General features: G+C 40.0%; 2 protein-coding genes across 2 annotated transcripts in view; both read left to right on the top strand.

The window, feature by feature from the left end:
- The first annotated feature begins 788 nt into the window (after nucleotides 1-788).
- Nucleotides 789-8,034, top strand: LOC134575837 (interferon-induced protein with tetratricopeptide repeats 5-like). Its single transcript, XM_063435272.1, has 2 exons — nucleotides 789-875; nucleotides 5,114-8,034. The coding sequence occupies exons 1-2, from the start codon at nucleotides 871-873 to the stop codon at nucleotides 6,552-6,554; spliced, it is 1,446 nt and encodes a 481-aa protein (XP_063291342.1). The 5' UTR covers nucleotides 789-870; the 3' UTR covers nucleotides 6,555-8,034.
- LOC134575838 (interferon-induced protein with tetratricopeptide repeats 5-like) overlaps nucleotides 807-24,642 on the top strand; it is a 210,526-nt gene continuing 186,690 nt past the window's right edge. Inside the window, exon 1 of the mRNA XM_063435273.1 lies at nucleotides 807-843. The gene's annotated coding sequence lies outside the window, so the exon portion shown is untranslated. The remainder of the gene's footprint in view (nucleotides 844-24,642) is intronic.

Here is a 24,642-nt window from a genome sequence, read left to right as displayed (position 1 = left end):
CTTCGTTCTCTATATGGACTATGAATTAAGAAAAGAAAGTCTACGTCCTAAAAGAAACCTTTACGTGCCTGCTACCAATTTATTTCCTGTGAGTAACAGCTTGGTCACTCACAGTTTATTCACATTCCTCATTCACGCTGTTACAAGCTCTTTTTTCAGTTATAGATTGTATGCTTTTATGTTTATATAAAGAAGGTATGTGGGATCTTCTTACAATCTAGACTACTATATAAGGGTAATTTGTCCACTTATATTTGCACGTGTTTTTGGGTGTCATATTTATTTTTTTGTTATATTTTGTTTTTCTATAGTATTGACATTCACAGTTAAATTACCATGCATAACCAAATAAAAAAAAAAGTTAATTATCTTACACTTTTTTACATTTTATTCATAATAAATTATGTTTCGTATATGAATATTTGATGTGAAATTAAAGCCTTGTTTCTCCTGAACAAAATGACATATATGTGTGGCTGCACTTAATATGAAAGAGGTGAATAACAGTTAAACAGACAGATTCTATGTTTTGTTTTGATCCGAGCGAGTACAATTGCCTCCGTTCTTGAGAGGTTAAAGAATGTGTCAGTCCATGTTTATAACAAGCAAAGAAACAATCCCCTGGAGTCTTTCCATTATGTTTCCTACTGCCTTACACTTTCCGTTTTATTTTTTTGGATAATGTAATGTGAGCACTCAAGAAATACTTGTCAGATATCCAAGTTTCGATTCTCTCTTAGAATGTCATTGACTTTATGCCCCTCCTATATAAAAGCACAGTAGCAGTGCCAGTAAGCACTTTATGCAGACAGCAGAGGTAACAACACAGATATCCAGGACAGGGTCTTATTTAGAAACACAACTGCTATCATGACGTAAGTACAGAATTCAATTAACAATATTTTGGTTTTCCTTATGAGCATTCTATCATAGATACAATTATTAATGCAATAGCACCTGAATAACATAATTATTGGGACATATTGATAAAGGAGAAAACAGATATTATTTTAATGCAAGGTGCTAAATAATGACTAGTCACCATGAAAACTAATAATTTGCAATTTGTACAATTAGCATTTTAACTTAAAGGACCACTATAGGCAGTCAGATCATTTCAGCTCGATGTGTCTAGTGTTAACCCTGCAGCTGTAAAGATAGCAGTTTAATCCAGCCTCTAGTGCAGGCATAGGCAACCTTCTGCACTCCAGATGTTTTGGACTACACCTCCCATGATGCTTTGCCAGCATTATGCATGTTAGAGCATTATGGGGGATGTAGTCTACAACATCTGGAGTGCCGAAGGTTGCCTACCCCTGCTCTAGTGGCTGTCTCACTGGACACAGAGGCTAGAGGTGAAAATCACAGTGAGAAGACGCTGGACGTCCATAGGAAAGCATTTAGAAATTCCGCGCTGACGTCGGGAGGAGGAGGAGAGTTCCCCAGCACCGAGGGAGCCTGGCGCTGGAGAAAGGTAAGTGTTTAACCCCTTCAGCCCCCTTGAGCCCAGCGGGAGTGGGACCCTGAGGGTGAGGGAAACTAAAGACCCAATAGTGCCAGGAAAAGGAGTTTGTTTTCCTGGCACTATAGTGGTCTTTTAATGATTATCCTCAAAATGTGTTAATTAACCAGTAATCAGAAGGTCTCTACAATGCAAACTGCAGAGCTGCATTAATATGAATGTATTGTGCATAAATGTATCTGTACTTGGGTAACATGATTATCATTTAATTTAACCCTCTGTGACAATATTTTTAGGTCAGTGTCTATATACCTGTGAGTGGTTTTAGTTTTGGTTTTCAAAGACACATGCAAGCATTTTTTGTTGTTGCACAAAATCAATTATACAATGACTTATTGATAAGATCAAGTCACTATAGGAGTTGAATGGTGCTATCTACTAGACAGTGTATAGCATTCTCTGTATTATAATCAGATAAATACATAATCTGTCCATCTATCCATCTATCCCACTCTCTCTCGATTTATATATCTTTACAATTTAGTGCTGCCACCTGAACAACAAAATTCTGATAAAGTTATCGGTTTTCTGTAAATTACAAAAATAGTAACAAAAAAGATCCAGCATTTGCGTAATCCTGAACAAACAGATGCATTGGAATCACACCAGCAATATTTCAGTCCTGTTTTGGGCTTCTCTTTTCTGTTATTACTGATGTGATGACTTATGAGTTTTACTGAGTTATGCCAGTAATAGAGTGAATATGCCCTATAACGTGTGTTAAAGGAATACTCCAGTCAGCCTTAATGATACCAGGAGTGCATTGGTGCCCCCCAACCTATGGCTATTAGCTTGGTAGCCTTCCCTACAGTAATGTATTTATTTATAAAATATGTAACCAGGCACAATACATCGATATTTCTTGAAGTATGTTCTGGGATATACATATTTACAATAAAATCCCAAAACAATATTAGTACACAATATATACAAAATTTTACATAGAACAGGTAAGAAATATATAATCAACCATGACAGGTGCATTCTGTTTTGACATATGTAGAGACTGAGAGGGATCTCTTAAAGTATTTTAGGCCTGGGGAAGATTTGAAAGTGTGCACGACGGGAGGTCGTTCCATAATTGCGGTGCTCTGCAGGAAAAGGAGGATCAAGTCACTTTCTTTTTGTATTGAGCTAGGCTAAACAAAGTGTTGGTACTGGATCAGAGGTCGTAAGAGGTGGGAAAAGCCAGGGAGAGCATTCTGCTCAGATATCGTGGGAGCTTCCCAGACAAGCTCTTAAACACAACACTGGAAAGATGAAGGGTGCGTCTGTATTCCAGCGACAGCCAGTTTAGTTCTTAGCATGTCACAATAGTGGGTCCTGTAATTACATTGTAGCACAAAGCGGCAGAACGAGTTATACAATGTAGTACGTTTATTAAGGTGGGTTTGCAGTACAGGTGCATATACTACATCCCCATAATCAAAGATTGGGATCAGCATTTGCTGTACAATCTTTTCCTTTAATGTAGAGCTTAGGCAGGATTTGTTTCTGTACATGGCACCTAGCTTTGGATAAAGTTTAAATGCATAGTTTTCAATGTAGAGGCCAAATGATATTTGGGTCTAATAACATACCCAGGTATTTGAAAGAGTGGACTGTGGTCAGTGTGCTATTTGATTTTGTTTTGATGCATAGATGGGAATTTTGTAATTTGTGTAATTTAGGTACTGTTCCAAAGATCACTGTGACAGTTTTGTCAGTGTTTAGGAAGAGTTTGTTTTTTATGATCCATTTTTCCCTTTGCGAACTGATCTTGGAGAACAGCCTCAAGCTGCGGTAGATCGGGTTGGCTTGCAGAAATTACTGTGTTGTCTGTGTATATGTGTACATGTAGAATATCGTGGTCTACTGTGTCAAAGGCCTTTGCAAAATCAAGGAAAATAGCTCCAGTTAGGTCCCCTTGTTCCATTTCAGTTTGGATGTCATTGCAATCTTTTAAGAGGGCAGTTGTAGTTGAGTGATTTGGGCGAAAACCTGATTGATCAGGGGTCAGATAGTTAGATTGTTGGTAATACTCACATAGTTGCATATGGATGCATTTTTCTAAGATTTTTGACAATACTGGGAGCAATAATATTGGGCGATAGTTAAAAACCAAAGTAGTGTCACCACTTTTATGGATAGGCACTACTCTCGCAGTCTTCCAAAGTTTGGGTATATATCCAGACACTAAGGATTTGTTAATTAAGTAGGGATCGACCGATATTGATTTTTTAGAGCCGATACCGATACCGATAATCTGTGAACTTTCAGGCCGATAGCCGATAACTTGCCGATATTCTGTACATTTACCATTTTGAAAAAATAAACAATTTCTAACAGTAAATGCACAAAATATACATGCCTTATGTAGTGGATGAAGTGTATTTAGACAGGGGAGCTGTGTGTGTTGTGGATGCAGTGTGTATTTGTGTAGTGTGTATAGTGAATGCAGTGTGTTTGTGTAGTGTGTATAGTGAATGCAGAGTGTGTGTTTGTATAGTGAATGCAGAGTGTTTGTATAGTGTGTGTATAGTGAATGCAGTGAGTTTGTGTAGTGTGTGTATATAATGCAGTGTGTTTGTGTAGTGTGTATATATAGTGAATGCAGTGAGTGTTTGTGTAGTGTGTATATATAGTGAATGCAGTGAGTGTGTAGTGTGTATAATTGTTAAAGGCATTTGCTACATCTAAGGGAAGTTGCAGGGTTGGGTTGTCCACTTTGACAGTGGAGGGTTGGGAGTGGATTGGGGGAGTTTATACGTTATTTATGAGTTTCCATAAGTTTCTAGGGTCACAGAAATATTGTGTGGTAGACATGTGCAATTCGTTTCTATTCGAATGTGAGTTCGGATGAATATCGGGCAATTCGGACATTCGAAGTGTTCCGAATTGCCGAAGTGCTGAATTTTAGAGGTGCCGAACCGAATTGATGAAGTGCTGAATTTCAGAAGTGCTAAAGTGCATCCTTTGGATAGGGTAGGAATAGGGTTAGGGTAGGGGTAGGGTCGGGGTAGGGATAGGGTTATCTCAAAAACAAGAAAACATTTTTACAGCGTATTCTTATTTCCCTACTACAACCAACCTTGCTCTTCTGCAATTAATAGTCCACAATTTTTCCATCTGTGGAAAATCATTATTAATCACTTGGTACCAGGTTCACCAACTCCTCAAGTGCCCGCATCTGAAATTAGTTGTCTAATTTTATTCACAGCGTTATTCAATAAAATGAGAACTGCTGGGAATTCAAAGTGAATTATAAAACTTAGGCTAAAATAGCTGAATTAGAAATAAATATCCATGTCAATTTTGTTTACATTTTGCCTATTTTGGCATTAAATTTAAAATGTAATTTAAAATCTTGGCAATTAAGCTAACACACTAAGTTAATTGATGTTGTCCCAATTTAGATGAAACTACTGCAGATTAAGGGACCTGGCATTGTGGGAGACCCTTGGTTTGTGTCAAACTGTTTAATACACTCTAACACAGAACCAAAGGGACGAACATGCAATCTACTACCACAACAAACTCTGTAGAAGTTATGGTGCTTTAACATGAAATACTGTTACAATTACTAATGCTTGCTCTCATTTTTCTTTATAGTGCGACAACTTTGAAAACTCGCTTGCTACAACTAAACTGCCATTTTACATGGGGCTTACTAGAGAAGGATGGTGAAATTGATGAAATAGAAGAAAGACTACACAATCAACTGGAGTTTTTGGTCAGTGAGAACAAATACATGGTGTACAATCTATTGGCTTATGTAAAACATATACAGAGAGATTACACAGAATCCATTGCTAATTTGGATGAAGCAGAAAGGAATTGCTTGTCTACATCAAATGGATCAAACTGCAAACTTCTAGCTATCTATGGTAACTATGCCTGGGTGCACTACTACTTAAATCAATTAGAAAAATCTCAACTGTACATTGACAAGGTAAACAATGTTTACAAAAAACTAAAACAAACAAAGGATCCTAACGACATCCCTGAAATATATGGTGAGCAGGGATGGTCTCTGCTGAAGTTCAATCGCATATATTATGAAAAAGCTAAAGACTGTTTTGAGAAGGCCCTGAAGGAGGCACCAGAAGATCCTGAGTGGAACTCTGGTTACGCCACTGTAGTTTATCGATTGGAAAGTTTTCAAAACATAAAATGTCCAGATCAGAAATGTGAATCATTAAAACTGTTGAAGAAAGCCATAGAACTAAATCCAAAGGACTCAGTGGTGAAGGCACTTCTTGGTTTGAGATTGCAGGACCTGAGGAGGACAAAGGAAGGACTAAAATACATAGAAGAAGCTCTAGAACAGACACCAAATCTTCCATATTTACTTCGTTATGTTGCTAAATTTTATAGAAGAGCAGGGATGATTGATGAAGCCCTTGATGTTCTGAAAACAGCTGTAGGTTTGATTCCTAACTCAGGATTTCACCATCATCAGCTTGGCCTATGTTACAGGAGCAAAATGCTTGAAAAGAAAAAAATAGCAAACTCGGGTTATCAAAATAAAAGAACAAACTCACGTGAAATACAGGAACTAATTCAGAAAGCCATATTTCACTTTGAAATGGGATTGGAATTTAAAAAAACACATGTGTATGCATATATTGATTTAGCCAACATGTATAGAGAGGCAAATAAGTGCAAAAACGCAGAAGAAACATTCCAAAACATATTGTCCTTTACAAAACTTACAGATGAGGAAAAACAGCAAATTCATTTCAATTATGGTAATTTTGAACAATATAATAACAAATCTGAAAAAGAAGCTATACGACATTACAAGGAAGCACTCCTCATACCAGGTACTTCCCGTGATAAAAATAAATGTGAGAATGCATTGAAAAAACTGGCGGAGAGGAAGGTCACTAGAGACCCTACAGATGCATCTGGATTCAGTCTGCTTGGGTTTGTTTATAAAATACAGCAAAAGTCAGCTGATGCAATCGAATGCTATGAAAAAGCCCTGAAGCTGGATCCATACAATGAAGAATATTTAAGTAATCTCTGTGAATTGAAACTGGCAATATGAAGAAACGGCTGTGAGATGAGCAATATGGACTCCAATATAAACATTAGACCATCACTACGGAATTTGCTCGCGCTGTATAAATAATAAAATAGTAATATCACTTAAAAGTGAAAGTGTCCTTTACATGTTCCACCTATAAATGTGTAAAGGGACATCCTAATGCAGTGTCACCATTTCCTCCCTGTCCTCCTCTTATGTGCCTACCATATTAAAATAAATATAGGTTAACTGTTTGAATGGAGATTAATGTAAAAAGTAAAGTTAAAATCTTCTTGACATGTGCACAGACGTTATTCGGCATGTGCTAAATTATAAATAAAACACTGACACTGCTTGTTCTGTTGGAGTATAACGTCCACAGCTTTATTAATTATAAAATCTTTAAATTAACAATTTAGGGTCATTGTCAACAGTAATAACTTCGTTCCGCTCGATCCCAAATACCCCTGACAATGACCCTACCAAAACAATTCAAACATAACAATTGATACATAACGAATAATACCTGGCCTACCAAAGAGGCCCCCAACATTTGTTTACCTGCAGGGGTGTACCCAGACACCCCTACACCCCTAGGTTCGTCGCCACCGACGGGCTAGAACCTACCAAACACTTTAACTCCGGCCTACTCCAGCCTAGACCTTGGCATAACACTTTCATAACCCACAAAGATCCAGTTTACCCAAGCCCTATTTCCCGCCGCTTTGACCAAACGGGAACTACCACAAAAACTTAGGGAGGGAGGGACAATTCACAGGTAAGGGCAGCTCAGATTAAAATGGCCTAAACTTAAAATGGGCGCTATTTAAATTACCACTCTCCTCCCCACACCAGCTAGGCCCCACCCCTTGACCTCCAGCTCACCTGCCAACTTTCTGGCCCTGTCAAGGCCCACTCCCCCCTGCGTTGCTCCGTGGGCTTCAAATCACTACAATGTAAATGGGAAAATTCTGTATTTGGTTCTGAATGTTTTAAAGATCATATTGTCATGATATTTTATTGTAAAAAATCTATTATAGTTAAGTGTGTTCAATGAATACAAATCAATGCCCTTATGAGTGAGTATTCATTACATAGTCTTTGCAAATAATTATAAAAAAAACCCACAATCGAACAAAAGATGCTGCACATACATATTATTGTTCAGTCAGTGGCAGAACTGCCACCTGTGTAGCCGTTGCAAATGAACCAGGGCCTGCACGCTTCAGGGTACCTCGGGTGGCCCATGCACTTAGGGCGACCAGATGGGCATTGCTGTACAGGGGCTCTGTTCTGCACTGCTGCCATTTAGCAGCACGTCTGGGCCCCTGTAGTATTCAAAGCCTGGGAGGACGTGAGTGCCACTTCCTCCAAGCTACATACAAATCACTGCACGGGACACAGGAGGAGGAGGAGAAACTACAGGAGAGGGAGAGCAAGGAGAGAACCAGCTCTAGCCAGTCTCACACTCCTATCAACCTCAGCCAGCAGGACACAGGAAAGCCACCTAAACAAAAGGTATGTTAACAAGAGGGTGGCTGAAAATCTAACAAGTATGACGTGTGTGTATCTGTCTATGCAAATGTCAGTGTGTCTATATGTGTGTATCTGTGATGTGTCAGTGTGTGTATCTGTATATATCTGTGTTTTAGTGTGTGTGTGTATATATGTGTGTCTCAGAGTGTGCTTGTATGCATCAGTGTGCTTCTGTGTGAGTCAATGTGTCATTGTGTATATCTGTGGGTCTGTGTGTATGTATATCTGTGGAGTGCCCTGTTCATTTACCTGATAGATTTCTGTATAAATATGTATGTATGTGGCACTGTATGTTTATATGCACATACGTCCCAACAATCAAAGTCGACACTACACGCAAACACACCCTTGCAATCAAACACAAACATTACATAAAAACACACCCCTGCTTGCCAAACTTCAAATTATATACAAACCCCTTCAGTCAAACATCAAAACTACACGCAAATGTATACCCTCATTTAAAAGCCCACACTGCATACAAATACACCTCTGACTTTAAAAATTAACTCTACATACAAGCACACCCCTCCATTCAAACACAGACATTACATAGAAGCAGGGCCGTCTTTACTATGGATTGGACCCTGGGCAAAGCATTTGCTTGGGCCCCCTGGACCCTGTACACCCTCTCCAGGCATGCGATCACGTTATCACCCTTATCGCAGTGTCCACCTAAAGTAGAGAGGTGCAAGAATATTTTTTGGGCCTCCCTATTGCAATGATGTTTAAAAGGTAGAACCCCATCTGTCGTGCAACTCCAGCAATGCCTTGACAGCTGGGGCTCTACCATTTACCCATGTTTGCAGGTTTGTATCTAGCACTAAGCAGTTTTTGTGTGTTTCAAGGTAAACAGGTTTTTGTATGGAATATGTTTGTATTTGGTGTTGGCGTTTGAATGTAAGCATGTATTTATGTGTATTATTGGTTTTTGAATGCAGGGGTGAGTATTCATATAATGTTGGTGTTTAACACAGACGTGTATTTGTATGTTGTGCTGAAGCTTTAATGCAGGCGTGTATTTGTGTGTAGTGTTAGAGTGTGAATGTTGAGATGTATGCACATATACACAGACACACATACTAACATTTAGATACACATTCAGATACACAGACACACATACTAATAACTGTGACGAAGTGCCCTTCGCCACTTGGTCCTGGAGAGGCCCGCTTGCCAGCCTCCTCCCCTGTGACTATGACTCTTTGATGTATTTGGCTTTAAAGCCCCTATTCTACCTTCAGACAGACTATTTATGTAGGTTGCTTTATTTCTCTTATGTTTTAGTCACCCTGTACCCATCATAGGTGCAGGGTGTGTGTAATGTAATTGTTTATAGTAGGTGTGTGTACTGTGAAATTTATTGCCTGCTCTCCTGTACTCCTGAGGTTTGCTACCAACTAGGTGGATTTGGCTATGGAACTTGTCTAGTGCCCTCTGTTGGTAGCAACAGCAATATGCACTACCTGAATAGCAAGACTGGTTCATTTGCATATTCGGGTAGATTTGCATATTGCTAATTCTGCAGGCACGTGAGATATTTTCTGTTAAATATTGTCTCCACCACCCCTTTTAAAAATATGACATTGTGTTATAATAAGTCACTGTATGTTGCCTGCTATGATTTGACAGTTTGTAATTGTATTGAGTTTTCACAGCAATGTTAATGTAATGACCATATGGGCCAGTCCCAATTAAAATAAAGTTTTAGACAGTTCTTAAACATAGTCTTGTCTCGTTATCGGAGGGAGCTGTTATAATCACACTAGGGATAGCTATGCTCTGCATACTCCCCTGAGCTTGAATCACTTAGCTCTTTTAAGAGCTTATTCCTGATACGCTCTCCTTAGAGGAGAGATCTTCCCCACACAGTCCTGGATGCTGGAGGTTCATACAGGGAAAAAGGAAGAGGTCTTTCCCACACAGTCCTGGAGGACAGAAGCTGATCCAGGGTTGTAGGAAGACGGCGATACTCCAGTCAAGCTACAGTGTTTGCGGAGTCTGCGGTGGTTGTGGTGTATGATACGGTGCTTGTGGTCCTCGGCGCAAGCTAGGAAGTGTCCATCAACGGAGGGTACTTGGTCAGAGTACGGGGAGCTCCATTACAATAACATAACATACAGATACACTGAAACACACAAAGACAACATACAGATATACACTGACACATCCTGACATACACAAAGATGCAAACACTGACACACATGCTGTTACAAAGACACACATATACACACCTGACACACTTGCAGATACACAGATATACACACTGACACACACACAGATACACACAATGACAGCATATAGATACACACACACAGCTACACAGACACATAGAGACAGACAAACTGACACACAAACATACACTAATAGACACATAAACTGACATATAGACAGACAGATATATACTGAGAGACACAGACATACTGACACACTGACAGGCATGCTGACATACCCACCCGCACCAGAGATAACCTCAGACGAACTATAGAGACGTAATGACTGCAACCGATGCATACACACAAATGAAATTGACTATGCCACATTCGGCGACCCACACCCTCGGTTGTAGCTACACCCGGACCATATGGGCCTTCACTAGCAACGACCCACTACCACCACTCAGACATCGATCTTCGTCACATAGACCCCACTGGAGGGACACTCCAGGTACAATCCACGACAGCTAGGGGCAATATACTCATCGGCTAGGTGTGGACACTGGGTGTCCTGGCGCCTCACAGAGTCGATCCTAGCCAACCCAGCCCTGGTAGCTACAACCAAACAGACCATCCAAGATTATATCCAAACCAACGAAACCGACGACACAACACCCCTGATGTACTGGGAGGCACACAAAGCGGTACTGAGAGTGCACTTTATAGCGCACTGCTCAACGAGGAAAAAAACATATACTCAGGCAGTAACGGACCTCAGTAAGGAAATCACACGACCAACATAAACGGACACTGGACGCATCCACATACAGAGACCTCTTACTCAAACGCTCCCAGCTTACCACACACCTGAACAGCTTACACGCAACAGTACGTAACACCATGAATCATAGACGCCATGATATGTAGTGGCAAGACACTACAAATAAGGTGCTAGGATACACAGCTAGGCTGATAAGGGAATACCCTAGACCAGGGGTAGGCAACCTTTTAGCAGCACTGTGCGTGCCGATCATATTTTTTTAAATTGAGGTGTGTATGCGGCCGTATTCTGCTTGTGTTATTTTTACTGTAATTGCTTGCTTTGTGTGTGGATGGATATGACACATTGTGTGTTTGGTAGTGTGTGGGGGCTGTTTGGGGTATTGTATGTGAGAGGCTGCATGTGGAATTGTGTGCGTGTATGTGGATTGTTAGTGGTGTTGCGTTTGTGGGGATTGTGTCTATGTTTGTGTGTAGGCTGTTCGTATTATTTGTATGAGGGGAGACTTATTCTGCAGGTCTGTGTATACCTAGCAGTGTGGGTGGCTTCCCTGGATTCCAGTGGGGACCAGGCTGGCCAGGTACAGGTCAAGGACAGGAGCTGCAACAGCAACTGCAGGATGCTCTACTACAGTGTGAATTCCCATTCACAAGTGCTGGGAGGAACTGATCTGAGATCACTTCCTCTACGTTCTGCAATGCATAAATTGAGGATTGTCCTTCACTACCTCTTCGTATGAGCAGATATCTGAAGTTTCACTGAGACTCCTGATAGGCCAGAGCCTGTTTGGCTCTAGCAGCCTTGAGTGCCGTGGAAAGACACCTTGAATGCCGTGCATGGCACTAGTGCCGTAGGTTGCCTACCCCTGCCCTAGACAAATCTTTGTGGAACGATAATTACGAATGCAGCGGTATTTCTGAACACTTCACCGCACCCCAAGACAACCAAATCAACAGATGATGCTGTCATATGCATTTACAATGCACCAATGTTCTTACCTGTATGCATGCCTCATACAACCTGTTCTTCTAGTGTCAGACGCCTGAACCATATGTAGCCATCTGTAACTTCTTAAAGTGATCCAGATTTTATACGCTCTACACATGTTGGTGTATGTTATCGCATCATAAAGCCTATTTAGCCTCTGTGCAGGCTCAAATCCATATGCATTACTATGTTGCTGTTCAAATGCTTTATTTGTGATGAAAATAAAAAACTATTAAACACAAAAGAGTAAAAGACCAGTAGTCCATTGTCCCAAAAAGGTGGGAACAAAAAAATTAACCATAACTACTGACAAAAATATAAGAACAAATATAAAACATACTAGAAAATACTAAAAAATACTAATAAATACTGAAAACGATAAATGTACTGCAAAAACAAATGTCATCATTTTGTTTCCAAAAACAAAATGACTGTGGATTTGCAGAATTTATATTTGATATTTTATTTCTAGCATGTTACACTCTGTGCTTACAATTCTAACTTTATGTTTATTTTAAGACTCTATTACTCCACATGAGGTGGAGGATTCTGTACACATGGTCACCATGTATACTAGCGGTTAAGGCATTATTTTACGCACGCAGTTACCACGTATGACGTCACTACACGCATCACATCGATCCGAGAATGTGCATGTGCACATTGTTTGATCACTTCTGGGTTCGGAGCATGGACGGGCACTATCACATTCCTGTGGTAGGTCACTTATTCATTATTTGATGTATATTGATATACTTTACTGTTTGTTAATGATCTTGATAAAGACCAAGCAGGGTCGAAACGTTAATTTATTCTTCAATTCTTAATTTCTTTACCAAGTATTTATGTGCTGGAAGCAACCGGGTATTATTTGATCTATACACAATTTTTATGGTGAGTGCCAGAGATTCGATTAATATATATATTATCCAAAATAAATGGCTGCTCAAAAAATGAAAATGTATTTGATAATGCTAAAAATAACGACCAACGTTTCAGTCCCCGTTTGGAACTTTCCTCAGGGTCAAAAATAATAGGACAACAAATAATAAGTGCACATATAAACAATATATATCTATGTAATCAGTGAAATAACTCCAGGCGTGCTGCACCCACTTCCCAGCGGCACCAAATAGACTTCCGGGTACGCGCACGCACCCGCCTCCCGCCATGTTAATGATGCCTGCCGACATAATAGACGGCCGTGAGACCCAATCACCAAGGCAACCATATACATTACACTTCCTCCTGTATAAGAAAGAAGTATTTGCAGTGTGGAGAAGTGACAAGTAGTGAGCCTAATCTAATAAAGCAATAAATATGCAGCATTGGACAATCATGTAATATTAGAATACTACAACATACAAAGTATTTTAAAGTAGTCAAAATGGATAGAAATAGACATATAGTGTGCATTAGGTAACTAATACCTGTAATTAAAGTGCTTAAAGTGACTTACCAAACCTGTGTCTTATCTGCACTCATGTCACTTTAAGCCCTGTATCACAACTCAACTTTAAATTCTATGTGCCGTTTTTGCTCAGAAATTCTTTAGACTTGAGAAAGGGAGGTTCTCCTGAAAGCTTTTTTATGGGCAAATGCAAATATTACAAGTATCACAGAAAGTCGTAAATATCTTGTGTGAATAACACAGAGTAATAGGGGAGAGAGAGGAGAGGAGGACATATCACTGTATGTTCGGGTTGGAGTTCAGTGTTCGGCGATTTAATGGCGCGTTTTGAAAGGCTGCAGGGCAGCCAATCAACAAGCGTTTGACTCGTGTGCCCTTAGAAGCCATCACAGCCATGTATACTAATGGCATGGCTGTGATTGACCAGTGCAGCATGTGACCCAGCCTCTATATATAAGCTGGAGTCGCGTAGCGCCACACGCACATACGGTCGTATTAGTGTAGGGAGAGGATGCTGCCGCTGATAGGGACAGCTTAGGAAAGAATTCTGCAAACTAGAACATTAGTGCGGTGGGATGTATTCGGACGAATTTCGGGCAATTCGGACATTCGGGTACTTCCGAATGGCCGAATTACCGAATTTCCGAAGTGCCAAAGTTCAGAAGTTCCAAAACACAGTTTTGCCTAAGTACTAATATAGAAGAAGAATGTTACACTGTATACAATTTTAAATAAAAAGTATACAAACGTAGCCAGGATTCAGCTGTAAGCATTTGCAACACTTACAACAATCAAGTAACATACATTCATATAAAATGTAAGTTACTCAGCCTGTCAATGTAATGACAGGTATGAATAAGTAGATAACTCCCTAATTCCCAAGGTATTAGGGAGTTATCTACTAAAAGGCTGAAATACCTAAATTGGTCTTTCAGACAAATTTACTAATACTAAGTAAAGATGACTTAGTATTAGTAAATTATGCCCCTACTCGCTATAGGTAGTAGGGGCATGTCTATTAAACAGTGAGCACGTCCCCCCTCCCCCTCCTAACCTGAAGGGGGGACCTATTGCCCCCCTGGCCCCCACCCCTGAACGGCAGGTGGGGGCCCTAAAGTAAAATATTGTCCTCCTCCCGGCCCCCACCCATGAGCGGTGGGTGGGGGCCCTAAAGTAAAGTAATGGGGGGACACCTATTGTCCACCCCCCTGGACCCCACCCCTGAGCGGCGGGTGGGGGCACTAAATCAGAATAGGGGGGGACCTAATGTCCTCCCCCCTGGCCCCCCTGTTTCTCTTTGATTGATTTAAAGCGAAGAGTTACCCACTATTTTAACTCTTATAGACCCTGGAGTATGTTTATTAGAGGATTTGTATCACACACATTAATCACAACCAATTATAAAAATATAATTTATTGTGACAAATAATTAATAATACTACTACTAATAATAATAATATGTAACATTCATGACAGTATCAGTGAATATTTAGGTATAACAAGCATACAATATGGCAATAGTTATGACACAATTAAAGTTCGCTGAATAACATATCCAGCAACATGAGTTAAATTAACTTCTAAAGGAATTACCTGCAAAATTATAAATAATCCCTCTAGAATTTAATTATATCCACATAGATGCAATTTTTACAAGACTTACTACAGAAAACTTTCAGAGTTTATCATAAAAAATCCTGAACAGAATTTAACACAGAGCACGACAGCACAGCTTCAAGTTGTAAAAACTGTAGAGGCTATCAGTTTGAATCACACTGAGCTAACTCACTCACTGCTGGCTACAATTCTCACAGGAAAAACACTTGAATATTGCAACGAATACAGATACAATATTTCTCATTAGAATTCATCTAACTATTCCTTCCATCCAGTAAGGCAAAAAGAATAATTCTAATTTTTACACTGCAGACGATTAACTGTTCTGATTAAAGGACCACTATAGACACCCAGACCACTTCAGCTCAATGAAGTGGTCTGGGTGCCAGGTCCATCTAGGGTTAACCCTGCCTGCTGTAAACATAGGAGTTTCAGAGAAACTGCTATGCTTACATATGGGTTAATCCAGCCTCTAGTGGCTGTCTCATTGACAGCCGATAGAGGCACTTCCGCACTTCTCACTGTGATTTTCACAGTGAGAAGACGCCAGCGTCCATAGGAAAGCATTGAGTAATGCTTTCCTATGGACTGATGGAATGCGGCTCTTGCCGCGCATGCAGCCGATGAAGTCAGAAGGAGGAGGAGTGTCCCCAGCGCCGAGGGAGCCCGGAGCTGGAGAAAGGTAAGATTTTAACCCCTTCCTCCCCCTTCAGCCCAGTGGGAGAGGGGCCATGAGGGGGGGGGGGACCTATTAACACGAGTTTGTTTTCCTGGCACTATAGTGGTCCTTTAACCCCTTAAGGACCAAACTTCTGGAATAAAAGGGAATCATGACATGTCACACATGTCATGTGTCCTTAAGGGGTTAAAGATTAACTATCCCTTAATTCAGATAAGTCAATATCTCTTTATAGTAGCTTGATATGCTAAACTTTGCAAATTACCAGTGGTTTTATGCACGATTCTTATTCAACTGCAGACTGAACTTTGAGTGGTACGCAAACCCTTTAGCTGAATATGATTTTAAAGGTTTTAAATCTGACCAGTATTATCCAGGTATATTTTTGCTTTTAGCAAAAATGTATTAATTTACATGATACCAGCATATTTACCAGCTTTCTTGGTAGAAATTCTTGAGGCTTGGAGATATATTCCGTGAATGGTGAATGCGAGGGTATTTTTAAATGGAGAATTGTGGAAAAATATCAAGAGTTCTGATTAGTAAAGAATTTTAACTAAGTCCCAGATTCAGTTGGAAAAGACAGTGCTAGGTTTTCAAAGTCCTAGAAATTCAATTAGAAAGACAGAGAGTTATATATATTATTTTGCTTATTGGCCTCTTATCTTAAGTTTCTTTATGTCACTAATTTAAAGTGACCAATGGGACTAGGTGGGTGTACTTTTCTCTACTGATTTTCTTATAGACTTTGATTAATAGATGGCGTTGTAATACCACAAGAATTTCTCACTAATAATACCAATTACCACTTTGTATAAGGTGTTAATTTAATTTGACCCATTTGACCCGTCTAGGCCCTTACGATCTGCTGAAGACTTACGTCTATCTTCTGTCCGTACTCCCACCTCTGATGCTCGCCTTCAAGATTGCTCGAGGGCTACACCTGTGGAACCCGCTTCCCTCCTCCGTTAGATGCTCACCCAGTCTCCACTCCTTCAAAAAATCTTTAAAAATCCACTTCTTCATAAAAACGTATCAATTAAACTGTTAATAGCTCCCGACTGATTCCTCTTCTGCAACTGTCACTAGTCTAATACTATCCTTACTTTTTTGTGACATTATACCCCACTCCCTCTAGCTTGAAAGCTCATTGAGCAGGGCCCTCAACCCCTCTGTTCCTGTGTGTCCATCTTGTCTGGTTACAACTACATGTCTGTTTGTCCACTCATTGTAAAGCGCTGCGGAATTCGATGGCGCTATATAAATAACATAATAATAATAATTTGTCAAGCTAACTGTCAGACTTCACAGGGATTTTGGTCCTTTTTTTAGCAGACTGAACGTCTCCTTTTTGGGCCATAAAGTATTTTGACACATCTGGACTTTGGTTCAACTTTTTCTTACAATGGTTCCTTGTAGCATCCATTAAATTTAAAAAGTAAAATTAACTACTTAGGTATATTTCTTTCTGGTAAATCTGTGTCTGGGCTGGGCTAGTTCAACCCCCTTTGTTCAAGACACATTTAGGTTTCTTGTAGAAGAAATCTTATCTCTGGTCAGTGTTTACGTTGGCCGCAGTCATTTGGTCAGGGAATAGAGTTTAATGAATTGTGCCTGTCTTTTTGCCATTTGTTACAAAATTCAGTCACATCTGCTAAGTGGTGACTTTACAATATACATTTTTAATTTCAATCTTATTTGCCATTGAAAATATATGACAAAACTAAATTTTTATAAAAATAAAAAAAAGGGTCAGGCTAGGTATGATAAAACACTTTTTTAATGGAATCCTCCATTACCCTGGTACTTGCAGAGGACTGCAGGTCAGTCTTCTTCCCACCGACTATGGGGCATGGCCTGGAATGGGGTGGTATTCTTTTTTGAGGAGGCAGGTACACGGGGAACATTCAGACTGCTTTCTCCTCTGGTTTGGGTTTGCAAGGTTGGGATAGCTTTGTTTTAAAATAGTATTTTTTTTAGGCTTGAGATGACTCTTTGTTGCCCTGTGTTGGTGAATTTGGAAAAATATAATTTAATTGTATAATTACAATATGTAAATTGGAAAGTACAAAAATCTGACTAGTTGCATATGTACGGTATATCTGTATATTTCTATAGTTTGGGAAGTTGTGATGTATTATATATTTGATGCAGTTTATCTTTCAAGTTATATGTTTGTTTATATTTTTATGGTTTTCACCACATCCTTAAAGGAGCACTATAGTGCCAGGAAAACAAACTCATTTTCCTGGCACTATAGGGTAATTAGGTCCCGTCTCCCTCCCCCCCCTCACCCTCCACAGGGCCCCGCTCCCGCTGGGCTAAAGGTGTTAAAACCACTTCAGCCACTTACCTTTCCCCAGCGCTGGGCTCCCTCTGTGCTGGGGAACTCTCCAACCCCTGCCGACGCGAGATCAGAATGCGCATGCGCGGGAAGAGCCGCAAGAGCATTCAAACAGCTTATATGAAAGCATTACTCAATGCTTTCCTATGGATGTCTAGCGTCTTCTCACTGTGATTTTCACAGTGAGAATCGCGGAAGCACTTCTAGCGGTTGTCAGTGAGCAGCCACTAGAGGCTGGATTAACCCTCAGTGAATCATAGCAGTTTCTCTGAAAATGCTATGTTTTCAGCTGCAGGGTTAAAACTAGAGGGACCTGGCACCGAGACCACTTCATTGAGCTGAAGTGGTCTATGTGCCTATAGTGGTCCTTTAACCCCTTAAGGACCAAACTTCTGGAGTAAAATGGAATCATGGCATGTCACACATGTCATGTGTCCTTAAGGGGTTAAGGACAAAGCATCCTTAACCCCTTAAGGACAGAGCTTCAGAAGCTTGTCTTTCACTTAATGACACAAGCATTTTTTGAATTTTTTTGCTGTTTGCGTTCAACTGCAATTTACATTTTACTAATTTATTGCACCTACGCATATTATATACCGTTTTTTAAAGGACAGAAAGGGCTTTAATTTGATGTAACATATATTTACATAAATGTTTATTTATTATTAAAAAATACAGAAAAATGCAAAAAAAAAATGAAAAATCTTGATTTTTTTTAACAGTTTTTGCAATAATAATGTGTGCACAATTAGTGCAGGTTAAGGAAAGTAATTAAAAATAAATGCATTTAGTTGTTCTGATTTACAGAATATATAATGTGTCGGGGATTTTAAGTTTTTTTTGGTAGTTACAGGTCACAAAGCACAAGGAGTAAAATAAACTTTTAATGTGGAGCGATTTTAGAATGTGGTATGTTTGTCTTGTAAGTTTAATATCCAGAAAAGAAAACAAAATTGCCACACAAAAGTATATATTTATATAAAGTAGACACCACAGGCTATTTACCTAAGGTTGTTTTGACACTTTCTACATAGCCATTTTACCGCCAACCTCTGCTAAATATTGGAGTAACATTGTGTTTTTGGGGGGTTTTCGCACACAAACTTATAACAAAGAACTTCTCATGTGTATTTTGTAAAGTTGGTGTGTGCTATTCCTGTACAAAGTTTTATTATGTGTTCAGTTACTTCTGCTGAGTACAACGGTACCCCCATTGTATGTCTTTGGCACTATTTTGTGAAGCTACAGTGCCATATAGGAGACCTGTCCTTGTCAGTATTCACAGTAGAATTTTGAGAGACGGATTTAATGAGCCTATGCTTCCATTTGAGGTATTATAACAGTTTGACTGTTCAAAAAAACCCACAAAGGCCTACCATTTGTAAAAGTAGACACTCCAGGGTATATCATAAGGTGCATATTGTGCCTTAGCATGCCCCCATTTTTTCACCAATATATGCCAAAGTATGTGGTAAATAATAATTTGGGGCATTTTTTTACATACGGATTCCATTTTTGCTGGGCATTTTGTATATTTCATATGTGCCACTAAGTTCAAAACCTCCAAATTATGCTCAGCTAAGTCTTCTGAGTAAAAATACATCCCCAATGAATGTCTTTGGCACTATTTTGTGAAGCTACAGTGCCATATTGGAGATCAAGCCATATCCGTTTTTACAGAACTTTGGATTTTGACGCTGGGCCTATGTGCAATTTCCAAGCATCTTCGAGGGTTTTAAATTCAAACTACCCCACAAAGGCCGGGGCACATCAGAGGGGCACATTTGGGACATAGTCATTCCAGTTTTTTTCAAACTTTAAATTTTTACGCTGTGCCCATGTCCCATTTTAGAGTATTTTACCAGGCTATATAATTCAAACTACCCCACAAAGGCATACCATTTCTTAAAGAAGACATCCCAGGGTATTTCTAAAGGCATATTTTGAACCTTAGCGTGGGATAATTTTTCCGCTAGCTTGTACCAGGTGTAGTGGTAATAAGCGTTTTTGCTGCTTTTTTGACACACAAAGTGAGTTTGCACAGTATATTTTGCAAACCTTATGTGTGCTACGACTGTATAATACTTTATATGTTGCTCAGCTATGTCGGCTGAGTACAAAAATACCCCCGTATGTACCTTTGCCAGGTATATGTGGACATCAGAGGGGCACATTTGGGACACAGCCATTCCATTTTTTTTCAAACTTTAAATTTTTACGCTGTGCCCATGTCCCATTTTAGAGTATTTTACCAGGCTATATAATCCAAATACCCCATAGAGCCATACCATTTCTTAAAGAAGACATCCCAGGGTATTTCAAAAGGCATATTTTGAACCTTAGCGTGGGATCATTTTTCCGCTAGCTTGTATCAGGTGTAGTGGTAATGAGCGTTATTAAATGTATTTTTTAACTTTTTTTACTTTTTAAAACTATTTTTTAAACTTTTGTTATGCTTATTAATTTTTTTCAAGTTTCTTAAACTTTCGTAAAACTTTTTTTACAGATTTAACATTTTTCTAAGCTTTTTTTTTTACCGTTAACCCCTAACTTGCAGTAAGCAGCACTAACAGTAAATTCCCCATTTTCCCATAACTCCCACCCACCCCAGCTAGCAAAATATTTAATTATACAATATTTAAATTAGTTAATTAAATAAATTTAACCCCTGAGGGTTAAAAAATAAATAAAAGTTAATCGTCAGGGGTTAAAAAAAATTAGATCCCAGTATAATACTGTGATCTGTATTTTGATCACTGTAGGCAGTGATCGACTGGCAGGGAAGGGGTTAATTTTTTATTTGGACTGGGTAAAGGGTTTATTTTTTTTAATGTTTTACTTAAACGTTATTAAAACTTTTTTTTAACTTAATTTTTTAACTTTTTAAAGCTTATTTTAAACCTTTTTTTAACGTTAACCCCTAGTTAGCCTAACACTAAATCCCCCAATTCCCCACTAACTTCCACCCTCCCCAGCTAGCTAAATTTATAATTTTAAAATAATTAAATTAATTAATAAAATAAATTTAACCCCTGAGCGTTAAAAAAAAAAGAATTAACCCTCAGGGGTTAAAAAAAAAAAATCAGATCATATTAAAATGTAATCCCTGCCAATTGATCACTGTAGTCAGTGATCAATTGGCAGGGAAGGGGTTATTTTTTTATTAAAATGGGTAAAGAGGGGTGGGATTTTACATTTACTTTTTTTTTTTTTTTTACACTAGGGGGCAGGATCAGCACTGATCCGTCTCCCTGCACTTCACAGTGAACCCGGAAGTGCAGGGAGGCGGAAGGTAAGTATACACAGCACATGTGCTCGCTCTGACATGCTGTCAGAGCGGGTACATGTGCTGGGGCAGCCGGATTCGGTGCTCCCGGTCTGCCTCTAATACAGAGGCAGACCGGGAGCACCATTAACCCCACGATTGCCGCGATTGCGGCGATCTGGGGTTAATTTTACCGCGTGACGGGCGAGGTCCGTCACCCGTCCTGAAGTGGTTAAAGAACCACTCTAGTGCCAGGAAAATATACTCGTTTTCCTGGCACCATAGTGCCCTGAGGGTGCCCCCACCCTCAGGGTCCCCCTCCCGCCCGGCTCTGGAAAGGGGAAAAGGGGTAAAACTTACCTTTTTCCAGCGCTTGGCGGGGAGAGCTCTGCCTCCGATCCTCCTCCGTTCCGCCCCGTTGGCTGAATGCGCACGCGCGGCAAGAGCTGCGCGCGCATTCAGCCGGTCGCATAGGAAAACATTTACAATGCTTTCCTATGGACGCTTGCGTGCTCTCACTGTGATTTTCACAGTGAGAATCACGCAAGCGCCTCTAGCGGCTGTCAAAGCCACTAGAGGATTTGGGGGAAGGCTTAACCCATTAATAAACATAGCAGTTTCTCTGAAACTGCTATGTTTATAAAAAATGGGTTAACCCTAGCTGGACCTGGCACCCAGACCACTTCATTAAGCTGAAGTGGTCTGGGTGCCTAGAGTGGTCCTTTAAGCAAAGGCTAGTCTTTGTTCAAATTTAAAATATTGTCTGTTAATTCCATTGGGAACTGTGCGTCCTGGTTGGATTATTCAGGGATCCCATTAACATAGTCTTCAGAACTGTTGACTTACTGCTCTCGTCCCTGATTCCTGTACAAGTTATTAAAATCTAGGCCTGAGAGCAGCAATTGCCTTTTTAAAGGCAGTAGTTGGAATAACTGTCAGCAAAGAAGAGGTAAAGGCAGAGGGGACAATACCTGCTTGGAAGGAGAGAGCTGGTCCGGTGGAAGAGGTCTTCAGAGGCTCTAGTCAAGCTGCGACAACTGGGTCTGAAGCGTTCCAGAGTCCCCTAGTGGCAGCGAGGAAGCTAACTTGGCAGAGGTAATCGGTCGGATTATGGGAGTTCCATTACATTTGGTGGCAGAGATGGGATGACTAGCTATTGGGGAAACATCCAAACCTGCAGTCGGAGTGGAACTCATGGAGGGCAGTAAGGCCAACACTCATGCGATGGCCTCCTCTGCTGAGAAGTTATTTGGCTGAAAATGTCCAGGCGATTTCAGCTTCAGTCATTGTGCAACTCAGCGCATTGTGCAGCTTCAGTCATTGTGCAGCTCAGGGAGAAAAACAGACAAAGGTACTGCAAGCCTGTAAAGTCCACAACCGGGTGTCCGAATGCCTGTGAGATGGGCCTGCCTCAGAGAAAGAACTTCTGCAATTGGGGGGCAATATTTTCCAGGCCTTTTGGGGTGAATCCCTCAATCATGTTGCCAACACCCGAGCAAGTACCTCTCTGATCCAGAGCAATGTATACCGGACCAGGTAGAATCTCGGATGCATTTCCTGGAAAAACAACCCCATGCCGAATGGATGATTGACCTGGAGTGGCTGGTTTACATGGAAGTTTAATTAAATGACCAATATCGGGTGCTACGGAGGTGTGCAGCACAGGAGCAATACGGTCTAGAGAGAGACGGTTATCCTGAGGGGAATGTTTTGATGGCCCTGGATTATTGTGGAGGAGTTTCGAGTTGCCAGGCAGTCGCCCAGATCAGATCTATGAAGTGAGTATGACTTGGGGGCTGCTGGGGCACATAAGTTAGGATGAGTTATTACTTCCTAATGTCCTGAATGCCCATGCCGTTAAATATTACAAGAAGCATATGAAATACAAGACAAGATTTACAACTAATTTACTTTACAGTTTTTATGATATACATCTTGCTATAATGTGAGATGCTTGTTTGTGAAAGCAATTTCAATAGCACTTTTAGTAGGTTTCACATTCTCCATACAAGATGTTTTATTCCCATGTTAATCTATTGATGCCTCATGAAACCACATAGAGCTGACTATATCATTCAGAAACCGTAAAAAGAGGCAAAGCGCAAAAGGTCGTTCAGGGCCTTCTTTAATATAGATTAGACCCTGGGCAAGCATTTGCTTGGGCCCCCCAGCCCCCTTTGCCCATTAATAACTATCACAGTCACTGTGACTAAGTGTGAGTCTGACAGTGAGTGTCCTTGTGTTTAAATGTACCTCTCTGTGACCATGTGTATTTTTGTGTATGGGGCCATATGTGTGTGGGGTAACAGTTTGCAATGTGTTGTTTGTATGGGGGGCTGTATGTGGTCATTGTGCATTGTGTTTATGGCGCAGCTATGATTCATGACTGTGTGCGTATGATGTATAAAATGTTTTTATTACGGATAAAATAATCCACAAACTCTAGGTACAAATGCTTGTTACTATACCTAGGGTAAGTGGATACCCCTTCTTTTATGTATTTTTACTATTGGGTTCCACTCCCTTAGTACCTAGAGTTTATAGATTATTTTATCCTTAATAAAAATATTTTATACTATGGAAACTTCTCCATCTACTCTTTGGGATATCGCTAGCCTGTATTGGCACGCTTGAGCCTGTTATACAGAGCCTGGGACAGCTCTGGTAAATGTGAGCTGTAGTCCTTCTCTGTTTTAATTTGTATTTTTTTTTTTAACAGTTTACACTATGTTGTGTTATGTATTTATTTTTTAGATTGCATTTTGCCATCTCTTCATATTCAGGTTGTATTTTATTATTCTGTACTACCACTTCACTTTTGGGGTTGTAACTTCTTATGTGGTTTTGATATATACTATCTATTTACATCTACCTTTATTTAGTGTCTGGGAAACACTGTTATATCAACCACAGTATTGTACTTACATCTGTACTCACTATTTTTCCATTTTGTGAAGCGCCTACACACTACCTATTATTTTTAAAACATACACACTAACACAAGTACACAGACACCAGGTACACATTCACTCTGACACACAGGTGCACATACACTCTGACACACAGGTGCACATACACTTTGACACACAAGTACACATACACAGACACACAGGTACACATACACAGACACACAGGTAAACATACACAAACAGGCACACATTGACACAGGTACACATACACACAGACACACATACACAAACAGGTACACATACACAGACACACAGGTACACATACACGCTAACACACAAGTACATGTTAACACACAAGTACACAGACACACAGGTACATATACAAATACACTCTGACATACAAGTACACATACACTCTGACACA

The sequence above is a fragment of the Pelobates fuscus genome, chromosome 10, assembly GCF_036172605.1.
Source record: "Pelobates fuscus isolate aPelFus1 chromosome 10, aPelFus1.pri, whole genome shotgun sequence".
NCBI lineage: Eukaryota > Metazoa > Chordata > Amphibia > Anura > Pelobatidae > Pelobates > Pelobates fuscus.
This window is presented reverse-complemented; position numbering and strand designations above follow the sequence as displayed.